The following is a 12,773-nucleotide window of genomic DNA, read 5'->3' on the forward strand; positions in this document are numbered from 1 at the left end:
AGATTTACAGAAATAAACTTGTAAATATTACTCACATCACAACTGTAACTAGCAAATAATTACCAACTACAGTAAGCATACTCAGATCTTAATTGCTACAGATCTTTCCCTTTTTTAAATTCAAAACTAGAACTCAGTCAAGGTAGGTGAGCAGTACGGCAAAGAGATAAGACTTCATCCTTAAGAGAATAAACAGAAGGAGAGGAAGGAACAAAGCCAGAGCTAGCATTCATGCATGCAATTCACTGAGACTTGCCTGCTGGGGTTGACGTACTGGAGGGAGCTGTGCTGGCAGTCCTCTGGTTTTGGGTGTTGCGAACAGCCCACTGCATGGAACGGGGAGCCTGCGCAGCTCCGTTGGCATGCGAGCTGTTTGTGGTTCGCTCCAGAGGCTCATCAAGCATGAAGGTCTCCTGCTCTATGTCATCACTCTGACTGCTGCTGCTATCAGAGTCACTGGAATCATTTGATTGAGAGTCATCTTCAGAAAAAAATGCTGGAACACTGCTAGCTCCTGTTGAGAAAAATTAAGAATAACTGACAGCTCCACACCTGTGCACACAGACATGTATCATGTCAGCACAGACTTCTTCCATGAGTAACTACACTATACTAAAATGGTTCAAATACCACTATTGAAAAGGTTCAATAAACTATCATTATAACATACTGCTAATTCTCCAGAGGTGTAATGAAAAAGCAGTATGATTACTTACACTTCAAAATGTAAATTAAGAAATAACTGGATTTAAAAATACTTTACTGATTCTACGCCTAGGAAAAGAATTCTAAAAATTATGTTTCCAAATTGGACAGTAAGGGAGTTGCTCTCAAAAACCTGTACAGTGAGTGCTCGGGTTTTGTGTATTGATTTAAACCATAAACCATTGTTTTCAACTACTACACCTGAAAATAAGTGAGACTATTTCATTTCACTACACAAGAGAACATGGTAATTTCTAACACATGCAGCTGCTCTGTAAGAGGAAAAAATGTAGGTCACATCTTCATGCATTTCCTTGTCCAAAAAGTCTGCACAGTACCTTACTATTAGAGCACAGGAAAAAGAGGAAATCTAGGGAAGGAGGAGAGTACTTACTCCTAATATCTAAATTTAACCAGCTAGATTAGACCCAAAAAGATGTGGCGTACCTGCTTCTGACCCAGCAGTAGCTGCAGTGACAACACTTCTGCGCCCACTGGCATTGTCCTGGTTACTGTGATTACTCTCACTGTCACTTTCTGTTTCAGCAGCAGCCAGCAAATCCAACTCCATATCACTGCCTATAAAAACAATGGACAAAACATCTCAAGATTAGAAGATAAAATTATAATTACTGTGGTGACTCATATAAGACAGACAATACTACTACTACTACTACTACTACTACAAAACTTCTACTATAGCAGAAGTTAATGGATATGCAGAGGGGTCATAAAATCAGTGCAGACACCCAGCAATACCTGGAGCATGTTTTCTTATTTTCCAGCAATTAGCCACCTACTCTCACTCTGCACTGTACATGTACATTCAACATACAGTGAAAATAAAGGCTTTTAGGATCCAAAATAAATCACTCCAGCCACAAGACTCCACAACTCTTCAAACACATGTACTAGGACAATTTATCATATGCTGTTTCAACTATTGTTTAAGGAATACTTGAAAACTTTAAAAAACCTAATTAAATATACAGGTTCTATTCCAGTTTTAAGCTTTAAGAATGAAATGTTTGAATATTCAGCAAATCAGTAAACAGATTTACTATACTGCAAATGGATTGACTGGAAACACAAAGCACAGTCAGAAAGAGAAGAAGATAACTTTTTTTAAATCACAGCTTTGGATGATCTAACCCCAAACTAAGTAATACAAGACAAGTCATAATAATTTCAAACATTTCATACAGGATTGATTAATTATGTCTACAAAATATTGAATAATAATTTAGTACTTTGTGATTAGTTTGAGAATTGCCAGGATTCAAACTGCTTTTGAGAACACATCTACCATTGTCATGGTTTGACACAGGCCCAACCATCAACAACATTTTACAGTAGTAAATACAAAAGGTAAAATACATTGTCAACCAAGAATATAACAACATCTGATACCTTTGGGAACTTAGTATTTTCTCCTCAACCAGAAAAAGTTCATGTACTTGTCTACTACATGTTATCTCTAATGTTATGAATCGCCTTCTGTAATTTGAGCAGTCTGGAACCCTTCAATTCTCTCTACTCGTGCAAATCTCCCAAATCATTATCACTGGGGACTCCAATGATGCTTTTCTTCTTGATGCATAGTTCTCACTCAAGCAGTAAATGTGCAGGATGTACATTATACATACCATCCTCATCATGCTCATCATGCTGTCCTTCTGCTTCAGCATTTTCTTCACCATGTTCTTCCTGTTCATCATGATGGTCTTCTTCACCTGCCACCCCCTCAACCACCTCAACCTGGAAAGAGATGGTAATATTATGTCAGACTATCTTCAATATCAGAGAACCTATAAGTTTTCCAAAAGAGAGTGCAAAGTTTGATTTTAAAAAACATATCTTAGAAAGATGACCTCAAAATCGAACTGATCTTAACTGAACTTAAAGCCACAGCAGTTGTACGTGGCTGTACAGTTTATAGTGTTGTGGGGAAAAAAACCCACATACACAAATAAAACAGCTTTGGATGTTAGATTTTAACGCCGTAAGGATAAAACTGACTACAAAATCAACAATTAGCTTCTGAGAACTGAGGAGGTATTATCTGTTGAAAAACCCTCTAGCTCTCTAACAGAACCTACATAATAGCTGCCATGTGCTGAAAGACTTGTAAACTTTTTTAACAGGGAGAAATAAAATAGAAAACAACAATTACAAAGTTCTATTAAAAATGCTTACAGCACTGTAAGATTTCCTGAATACTACTTAACATCTTTTCAAATCAGATGCACAGATTTCAGATTCAGATGCCAAAGCATGGGCTAATCTATTAGGTGTGCTATATTGAGAAGAAAAAAAAGTACAAAAATAAAACTGACCTCTTCTACATCAGCTGAAACAATATCATCTTGTTCTTCATCCCTGCCACGAACTGGTTGTGACTGGCTGATTCGTCTTTGCTGAGGATTCCTTATTATGTAGGATGACTGAGATTGACTAGAACTTAAAAGAAAAATATATATAAAAATAAATCCTCAAAAAAAGTCGATTTGGACCTCTGGATATCACTTAATGCAAAGCTAACAAAAACTCCAGAACAAAACCACCTTTAAGAAGTCTTTGAAAAGAACAGATAGTATGCTTTAACAAGTTTTACCTGCTAGATTGGTCAGATGATGGTCTGGGTGGCAGAGGCTCCACAGAAAACAGTTCTTCACTTCCCTGCATGGCATCTATACTAGTGCTAGCAAGGGTAAAGGGTGCTGTAGGACGTGCAATTCCCATCCTGACTGGAATAATTAGAGATTCTGCTACATTGCACAACTCTTCAACAGCATAAGGCAATAATGCCTGAAATACACGTTTACATTTTCCAATTGGCTGTGGAATAAAATTGCTAGGGGATAAAATACAGAAAGATAAATGTCAAATACATTTTTTTTTCCTCAAAATTTCATGACAATATTAATTGTCCTAATTTTTTTCTCAAAAAATAATTTTTAAGAGATGCATGCATTTGTGTGTATAGAAGCAATATGCACCTATTCAAGTTAGTGAAAAACATTTATCATTCAATAATTCAAGACTAAGGCTTGATATCTAAATCTACTACTGACAACCAACTGTAATTTTATTATGTTTAAAAAAATATTTCCAAAAACCCTAACACTGTAAACAAGAAGTTTGGTATGAACATGTAAGTTTAACAAGCATTGCATTAAGAAATTACATGACATACCAGCAGCTATTGTGCATCTTTCCAAGTCTGTCTACAGAATACACAATAATTCAGACGTTTCTGCCTATTGTTGATTTTTACCAACTCTTTATATAGGGAAAAAAAAGTGAATAAAGGAAAAAAACCACCACAAGCAACACACATCTTTGTCGCTTACTTTTTCTTTTTGGAGGAAGCCATCTCCACACTAAGAATGACAAAGACTCTTGCCACAGAACGCAGGAATCTCATTGTAACAGCAATAGCTTCTTCTCTGCGGCCTGGTGTATACTTGTTCTGTAATTCCTTCACCAGAGTACCCAGCAAAGTGTCTAACAGCTGAAGAAAGAGGTCATTACAACTCATTAGTTGCGTGCAATTTTGAAGCATGAAACAAAAGAGATTAAACTCAAAGGAGATCACAGTCATAACAGTATAAATTCACAAAACCATGATTAACTTGAAGTTACTTTCAAATTAGTTTCCAAGCACATGACCTGAGATACCTTACAATATCCTATTATTCAGAAAACCTATGTAAAACATGGCTAAGAGTGCTTACCAAAATGTCTGCTGTACATTTGACAATAAGGCAGTGTGTAAAACAGTCCAAGCGAATAGTTCCACTTTGCTGATTAAGGTAAACTTGCTCTTCAGGCAGAAGATGACCTATCCTACTGCTTGCACTAAGACTTGGAAAAAACAAAAAGAAAATAAATAAATTTATGTAAGCCAGCAGGTGTCAAATATCAGGTCAAACTTTACATCAACAACTATGTGTAGATACACACGGGTCTTTATTTTCCTGGGAGCCAAACATGATCATGGACTTGAGTGCATTCCAGTCTTGTAAAACACGTTCCAGTGCTAGCTGGGCAAAACGAGGAGGTTCTAAATCATGATCAGGCATATCAGAATCTAGACAGATAAAACAAACAAAAAAACCAAGAAAGCATAAGGAAGAGGTACTCAAATATGGAATCTGCCATTTATTTCCCTGAAACAGCTCTTACCTTCAGGATTTGCAGTTTTACGATTGCGATCTTCCCTGATTCTAGGTGGTCTGTACTGGCAGTGTTCTACAGTTTGCCTGGCAACTGTCTGTACTAAAAACAACAGCAGATGCTCTCCCCTGTAATGATAAAAATTTTAGTGGAAATACAATATACCACACATATTTAGAAAGCAATTTTAAAAATTCTGTCCTAGTCAATGCTAAAATGAACTTGCCTGCTATTTGGCATGGTAACAAGATTTGTGGTGGTAAGCAGGCGGTAAAGGAGATCAAGGCGAGCAGACTTTTGCCCAGCAATTAGTGTTTTACACTTGCACTTTTCCCAGCAATCGCAGTAGGCTGTTGGAGATGTTCGTTTGAGCCTACAAGAAACAGAAAAGGTGAACTGCAACACTGTTCACTAACATACCAAATCTTTTCTACACAAGGTGAGGGTGTTAGTCTACATGCTTAGATTTCTTTCTGCAGTTTTTTGTTTCTGATAGTAGCAAAATGCCAAAACCTAGCTTAAAAAAGAGAAATACAGGTTTTATATGTGGCAGCATTTGACGTTTGTCATCCACATTTCCTACACTCATCTTAAGAGGGCAGTTTAACTACAGAGCTTTTCATACTGTCTTAGTAAAACTCATCCAAAGTCATTTATTCTTCCCTAAAACAGCCTCCATCCAAGAAAGTTAAGCTGAAAATACTTGTGACATGCAGTAAAATCTCAGTAACTGTTACAGTGCTGAGAATATCTTTATAACTGTATTTGTTAGCTCATTATAGCTAGGATATTAATGCTGTAACTTTTACACCCTGCAACAGCAGCACAGAACACAATCAGCTTCAAAGCTTTGGGCCAGGTTGATCTGAGATTTCTTGATTGTTTGCTCACTTTTCCCTCTGTTACAGTTGATTTTTAGAAGATTAATATCTTACATTTCTTTCCAAAAATTCATAAGAATGATCTGTCACCAGGATTCATAAAACACTGAGGGGTGCCCAAAATGAAAACACAGCATTATTTAGATATAATGTTCTCACAATATTATGCACTTTGAGAATTACTCTTTTACTCTAAATGCTACAAAGTGGAAAGTACAAAACCACTTCTCTTTCAATTACTCTTTCAATTCTGACCTATTAAATAAATCTTAGAGTAGACACAAAACTATTTCATTTATCTTCTGTTCTCTAAGTTTGGAACACTTCAAACAGTGAAAAAATTTATTAAGCATCAGTAAACAAAGGAAACTACAAAATACTGATTTAATTTTAAGAAATGGAACACAATACTTACTTGCAATCATGTCCTTTGTGACAGACCCTTGCACATTCTGTGCAACAACAAAGTGATTCCAACAGGCCACATGTTCGGCATTCAAATATATCCTAAAAAAAAAACGGGAGGGAAATATTATGTATAATCTTTTCCTTACAGTGTTTGCAATCTCACACTAGTTCAGGTTACAATGAAACTGCACTTGTTTAAACTGATGCCTAAACTCAGAAGTAGGTCAGTTCTAGAAAGTGAAACTTAGTTGTTACGTTAGAATATTCAGTGATTTCAAAGAGCCATGTCCATCAAAATTCCTGCCAAAGCTAGCCAGAGGGGAAAAGCCACACCCAGTAACAACCATGTTGTGAGGAACACAATCAGCTTTCAGACTACATAGCACTTTGGGGAGGCAGTACTTACACCAGACTTAAAAGTCACAGTAATTTAAACAATGAAATTCATAATTTTAAAATCAGATTAGTAGACTAACACAATACATGGCTGAAACACATTACTATTTGCTTTAAAAAAAAAAAAAAAAAAGCTTACTTGGTTAATATGTTCTGCACCAGTCCAGGTAAAACTGCATGTATCATTACAACACAAAACATACAAAGGAGAGTCATCTGGATTTGTACCAGAAGGACAAACCATTCCCATAAACACATCATCTTCTTTTTCACTGGAAGTTGCTTCAGCTAAAATAATAGAATAGCAGTATTAAAAACAACCCCCCCCAAAAAAACCCGCAAAAGTATCCAGCAAAAGAATCTATTCTTGGCAGATGCTTGCCATTACAAAATCTCATATAGCATTAGAAGGTTGAACAAAACCTGTTAGAGCTTTTTGAGAAAACTTTCTGCTTGTCACATTCTTTCTTATAGAAGCCACTGCAAATTCCTGACTGAAAAACAAAACCATTATGTCTTCCCCACTTTTAAATTCACTAATACTTTTATCAATTCAATGGATCACGACTCTGAAGGACTATGGTCCATATTATTAAAAGAGGTATTCTTGTCCCACACAGTCCTAGTGGTGTGACAAGCTCTAATGTGCTTGAGTTTTTCTCTAAATTCAATTTCATGTATTTCTCCTAAAAATTAAATACCAACGTTACAAGAGAGTCACAAAATATTTGTTTGCATACAAGTCTTTTCAGGAATAGGATCTAGCTTGGCATATCACTGTATCATAGCAGGTTTTTTGAATTTCAAGAAAGAAGTTCCATGTGATACAACTGTGCTACCAAAAAATAGTATCTTAATCCACTGGTTTATAAAACAGTGACATGCCAAAAAAACTATAAAGAACACAAAAGCAATAATATTCATAGAAATCTACTGCAATATACAAACTGCAAAAGAGAAAGATACTCCATAATAGCAAGATTTCTATATGCAGCAATCTACAGTGCTAGTAACAACTCTGCACACATGCCAAAGTTTAGAAGGAAGTCACACACTGACAATCACTAAAACTGTTGTACCTTTAGCAATTTTCTGTGCAGTTTCTAGAATTGTAATTGCAGCAGGATATGCCCGGCCACTAACTGCTGACATAAATGGTGTCATGCCTCTCGCATCCCTAGGCAAAAAAACCCAACAGACAAGTTAAAACACCGAATTTTTTCATTGTAGCAGGAGAAGCTGGATGCAAATACATGAAAACTTAGCACTGCTGAGCTTGTGCAAACACAAAAAACACAGAGTGAATAAGTACTCTTGTTTATTTTACTCCTCTGAAACAGATATACTTTTAAAGGATGGCAGGACACAGCACAGCTGTATTCTAACAGTCTCAATTTTAACTAACAGGCCTTTATGTAACCTTTTAAAAAGGCTTCTATGTAATTCATTTAAGGTAGTGTAACATTACAAAAGAACTCTCATGAAAATCCTTACTTAGCTGACAGCAATTCTCGAAGATAAGGCTGTAGAACAACACTATCACATAGCAATTTCAGTATGAAATGAGCATTTGCCTTCCGATCCTTCGATTCCACTACAGATGGTTCTGTAGAAGGACCTGCAGCAAGAAAAAAAAATTGCAGAGAAACTGTTTTTCCTCAAAAAATGACTACCTGCTAAAAGCAAGTAGTTCACTGTGGTGAATAACTGGTAACTTGACTATTCAGTGGTTTCAACAATACTTCCATGAAGTACTGTAAATTTCAGTTCCAAATTATATTTGAAATAGAGAGGCTAATCCCAATTTCATGCTGATTTCCATAGTTTTACATATTTGTCACTCTCCATGTATATTTTTACGTAAAACACAGTATGGTGCTTCGTTTACTTTCTGCACACTTGAGAGATTCTGCTTCAATCCAATCTTCATCTGATAAGAGGCATTTTCATATGCAGAAGGTCTGTGCAAGCAAAGACAGCTTTTGAGCTAACTTCCATTCTAAAGCATAATCAAATAAGCAGGATGTCCTCACCTGGTATTGTGGAGGTGCTGGGTCCTTGGCCGGTGCCAGTCGCTGCTGTGGTAAGAGATCCCACAGCGGGGGCCAGGATAAAATCAATGTCACCATCTTTCAGTAAACAGAACAGCAGGATGTATATCAATACATAAAAACATCCCTAACAATATGCTCTTGCTGCAATGTCTAACACACTGCAGGTTTTCTGTATTTAACTGGTAATCTTTCCCACAAACGGCCACATTCCTAGGTCGGTAATGTAACTCAGCATTACAAAGCAGACTTCCCAGCAGTTTGACACCAGCATTAAGAACATATATACTGGATTAAAAAACAGCTGTTAAGTCTTCAGTAAACTCTTCAAGTTATCACAATGAACACTTGCTACCTTAATGGCATTGGACAGGTTACAGTGTGAGACTAAAATAAGTTATTATTCACCCTAAAAGCCACGGGTTCTTTATCAAATCTCTCCTTCTACAGTCTAATGTGATATATGAGCAGACTTACCTGGATCCATTGCAGGAGGATCTGGAACCCAGCTGGGAGGAGCTATTGGTGGAGAAACTGGGTCTTGGTGATCACTTGATGAAGCACCAGCTTCATGTCTGCCCAATCCAGCAGCTCTCAAGGATCTTCTCATCATTTCCCTTAATCTCAAACTAAATACAAAACCGAGGCAGAAATACTATCATTTTCATTTATAATTAGAACACATTTAAGAAAAATTTCACATTGAAAAAGGAAACCAAATTCCTCTTATCACCATTTTATTTCAGCATAAGTAAGAATGAGCCAGGAGGTATTTTTGCTTATATTCTGTTGCACTAGAATGTTTTAGCCCTCGAAGAAGAGTCACTCAGCAATGCTTCAAGTCAGATCTGAGCCCAGAACACATCCCTAGGCACCACAGCACTGCCTCTTGTAGGCAGCAGCTGATGAGCATTCTTACTGCTATCTGACATTCTTTTTAGCCCGAGTTCATTGCCCAGAGTGTTAAGCTTTTGCAAGGATTTGCTCTTATTGCTATTGTGTTTTAAAATCTAACTTCAAAAAGAGGTTAATGAAAGGATAAAAAAATGGGACTTGATAGAATTTCTTTTTAATGACTGCTTAGAATAAAATGAATCAACTTAAACTCTTCCCCGGTGGTGTTATGTTGGTCTCACTATTACTCATCTGCTTAAGTGACCATCTCCCTCAGAAATTCTCTTAAAACAAGCCTGGCCACCACCACAGTAGTTCTGTCATACTTAATACTTCTTGGTAAAGAACACCAGAACTTATCCTCAAATTCCCTTTCCCCACAAGGAGGAACATTTCCACTTCACAACTGACAGACAAAGCAAGAACCCCAGAAAAGAGGATTAGTTTAGAAATATCCCACCATTAGTCCTCACACAAAAAAAGATTCAAAAAAGCACTAGAGCTCTAATTTGGTGCTTAAAGAAGTGAAATCCAATTTTAAGCTAGCAACAGAGGCCAATTCTTAAGCTAGGCTGAAGAAAAGAATTAATAACAGATTGGTAATTAATACAGAAATTAGCATTCAGAAAACAAGAAGAAAGCATTACTCAGTTTACCTCCTGCTGCTTGATGATCCTGCCCTATTTCCTGGACCATTACTTGACACAACAGAGATTGCATTTGCAATAGCTTCCACAGCTGAGAGCCTTTCAGCAAACGTGTTCCTCTCAGAGCGCTCTGCTTCTGAAAAATTAAGAAAATTCAGTGCTAACATTTTACTTGGGAAAATCATAAGAAAGGAGTATAAAATATGGAACATCACTATTATATTTTTTTCCCATTTAGAGAGACAAACTAGGCTCATATACAAATTTTTATTTTGGATGAGCTTAACAATGATTCTGAACAAGCTTTCAGTATCATCAACAGACAAGGTCCTATCATGTAACTGATTCTAGACACTTGCTCAGTCAAGGCTTCAAAAAATCCTTGATAAAAATTATAAAAAACAAAGAAAACAAAATACAAACAAAAACAACTATAAAAAGTACACAAAAACAAATAAACAAACAAAACCACCAAAACACCAGACCTGGAGAACAAGAAAACAAACCACACTTCACAGTGAGCATCCATGAACAATGCAAATGTGTGGGCTTGTAATATACACACTCTAGGTATGAACCTGCTTAGGAGAACTATGTTTGGAGTATAAGAAGGCAGTACAGTCAGTTTACATCAGAAAGAACTAGCATTTCTTCTAACATGTACAACCCTATGCATCATAACACCTACCAGTTCTACTCATAATGACAAGTGAATTTTGTGAAGTGTGATACAGAACATTAAAGCGAGATACAGATGATTATTTTAAAAAAAAGGTTTTGGTACAAAGTAGACAGAAAAGGTGTATTTCTGAACAAAGAAAAGTACTTTCTTAAAGTGATTCTGCTTGTTCTTTCAGGACATGTCTCAAAGTTGCAAGGGCTAGTACTCACTTTCTATTCAAAGGCTTTTCAAACTGAGAGTCACCATTCCCTGCACACTTATTTTCACAAGTGATAGTATTAAGGCCTGAACAGTTCCCTTTTTTCTTTTTTTTAAACAGGAAAGTGCTATTAATACCTTTCATTCAAAGAATGAAAAGAATAAGGCAATCTGACAGTGTGTGTCAGCTGTCACAGTAAGGTTATTCTTTAAATATTTCCACTCACCACTACCCTAAGTAAAAGAGATCCTTGGTTTTGCTTGTTCACAAGCATGTGCATGTGCAGGACAAAGATCACCAACTACCCAAAGCAGACAACTATTAAACAGTTAGCAGTGAGAGAATACTACTCTTGTGCCCCTAGCTACAAGTTGATTCATAGCTGTAAATGAATTGCCGTGGTATTTGTGCTGTACTCCTTTCTCAGACCCACTAGTTCTCATAACTCACAAGCCATCACTCCTGGATCTCTCACACAAGGGAGAGTCACAGCTCTGGAGAGTGATCCCTCAAGCAATAAAACCACTCTGCAGCAGAGGTTTCACCTGTTCTGGAGAAAGTGATCTGTAACTGGATTTTCACTGTGACACTTACAAAGTTAGCATCTGTTTTTGGAGAACCATCAATTGTAAATGCTTTGGCTCTAATGGGTAATTTGCTGTTCTGTTGTCTAATGAAATCTGTCCCAGTTCTCCAGGCAAAACCCCTCAGTTTTTATGTGTTCAGTGACATAAGCTGAAATTCAGTATCACAACTTTTTAATAATTTCACAGGTTTTGGACATTTCATTATAGACGCTTTTCCCAAGATCCCTTCTATTGGCAAGACTGAGGATGTATCAATTCACAGAAGCAGAGCAGCTTTCCCCCAGCTTTTCAGCTCCGGGGTCACTTTTCCTGCAATTCATTTATCATTTATCCAACACTCCAGGAGCTACAGCTCAACTAGGCACAGGATGTGAGAAAGAAGAGAAGAAAAGAAAAAAGCTTATCCTAGCCCTCAATATTTCCTTTCTGGTACTTAAGAAGAAATCTGTATGAACAAGAGTGAAGAATCTCAAGCAGGTACTAGCTGGGAAGTGGCACTAAATTGTTAAGAAATTTTTAAGAAACAACATATCTGTATGTCTGGAATTGAAGCCTTTACTTCTAAATCAAACTTCTTTTACATTTTAAGAGATGACCATGTAACTCACAGACAGTAACATAAGTCACCACTGCCCTCCAGATGATAAACAGAAAATAAGCTTGTCCTAATACCCATCACTAACAGTTACAGTGGAAGTTAAATGTGACCTGAATCTAAAGACATGAATCTCCTTCAAGGACAAGTTTTATGAGGGAGAAAGAGAGAGGCAGAGGAGTGTCACAAGTCTATCAGGTTCATGGTTTTCATTTTCCATAAAGTTAGATTACACCCAAATGAAGTTACTGAAAAAAAGACAAGGTTGCAAAGACAAGCACTCAAATTAGGAAAAGTCGGATTAAGTTTGCCCATGCATCCTTATTTCAACTTCCTTGTGTGTTTATAGTAACACAATCTTCAGTTACACAGTTTGGTTTTGTTGGTTTATTTTGGTTTGGGTTTTTTGTCTCAGATTGTTTTGTCACCCCAGCAACAATACCCCTGCCTCAGTCAGTGCACAGGATGGACGACACACTGGAGATGAAGGGTTGTACAGAGAGCAGGCTGTTTATGCCTTGTTTGCTGCAACGTGTGGGGGGGGGGGGG

General features: G+C 37.0%; 1 protein-coding gene across 2 annotated transcripts in view; it reads right to left on the minus strand.

The window, feature by feature from the left end:
• Positions 1–12,773, minus strand: part of UBR5 (ubiquitin protein ligase E3 component n-recognin 5) — a 69,532-nt gene that overhangs the window by 18,994 nt on the left and 37,765 nt on the right. For both annotated transcript variants that reach the window (XM_031058981.1, XM_031058982.1), the window contains 17 exons: positions 10,171–10,297; positions 9,098–9,249; positions 8,603–8,698; positions 8,064–8,187; positions 7,649–7,746; positions 6,709–6,857; positions 6,181–6,272; positions 5,111–5,257; positions 4,894–5,012; positions 4,672–4,798; positions 4,443–4,572; positions 4,059–4,219; positions 3,320–3,559; positions 3,042–3,165; positions 2,352–2,463; positions 1,153–1,284; positions 257–514 (listed from right to left, as the gene is read on the minus strand). In XM_031058981.1, coding sequence (XP_030914841.1) covers positions 257–514; positions 1,153–1,284; positions 2,352–2,463; positions 3,042–3,165; positions 3,320–3,559; positions 4,059–4,219; positions 4,443–4,572; positions 4,672–4,798; positions 4,894–5,012; positions 5,111–5,257; positions 6,181–6,272; positions 6,709–6,857; positions 7,649–7,746; positions 8,064–8,187; positions 8,603–8,698; positions 9,098–9,249; positions 10,171–10,297 — 2,388 coding nt within the window. The remainder of the gene's footprint in view (positions 1–256; positions 515–1,152; positions 1,285–2,351; positions 2,464–3,041; positions 3,166–3,319; positions 3,560–4,058; positions 4,220–4,442; positions 4,573–4,671; positions 4,799–4,893; positions 5,013–5,110; positions 5,258–6,180; positions 6,273–6,708; positions 6,858–7,648; positions 7,747–8,063; positions 8,188–8,602; positions 8,699–9,097; positions 9,250–10,170; positions 10,298–12,773) is intronic.

This window comes from Geospiza fortis, unplaced genomic scaffold, assembly GCF_000277835.1.
Source record: "Geospiza fortis unplaced genomic scaffold, GeoFor_1.0 scaffold200, whole genome shotgun sequence".
In the NCBI taxonomy this organism is placed as follows: Eukaryota; Metazoa; Chordata; class Aves; order Passeriformes; family Thraupidae; genus Geospiza; species Geospiza fortis.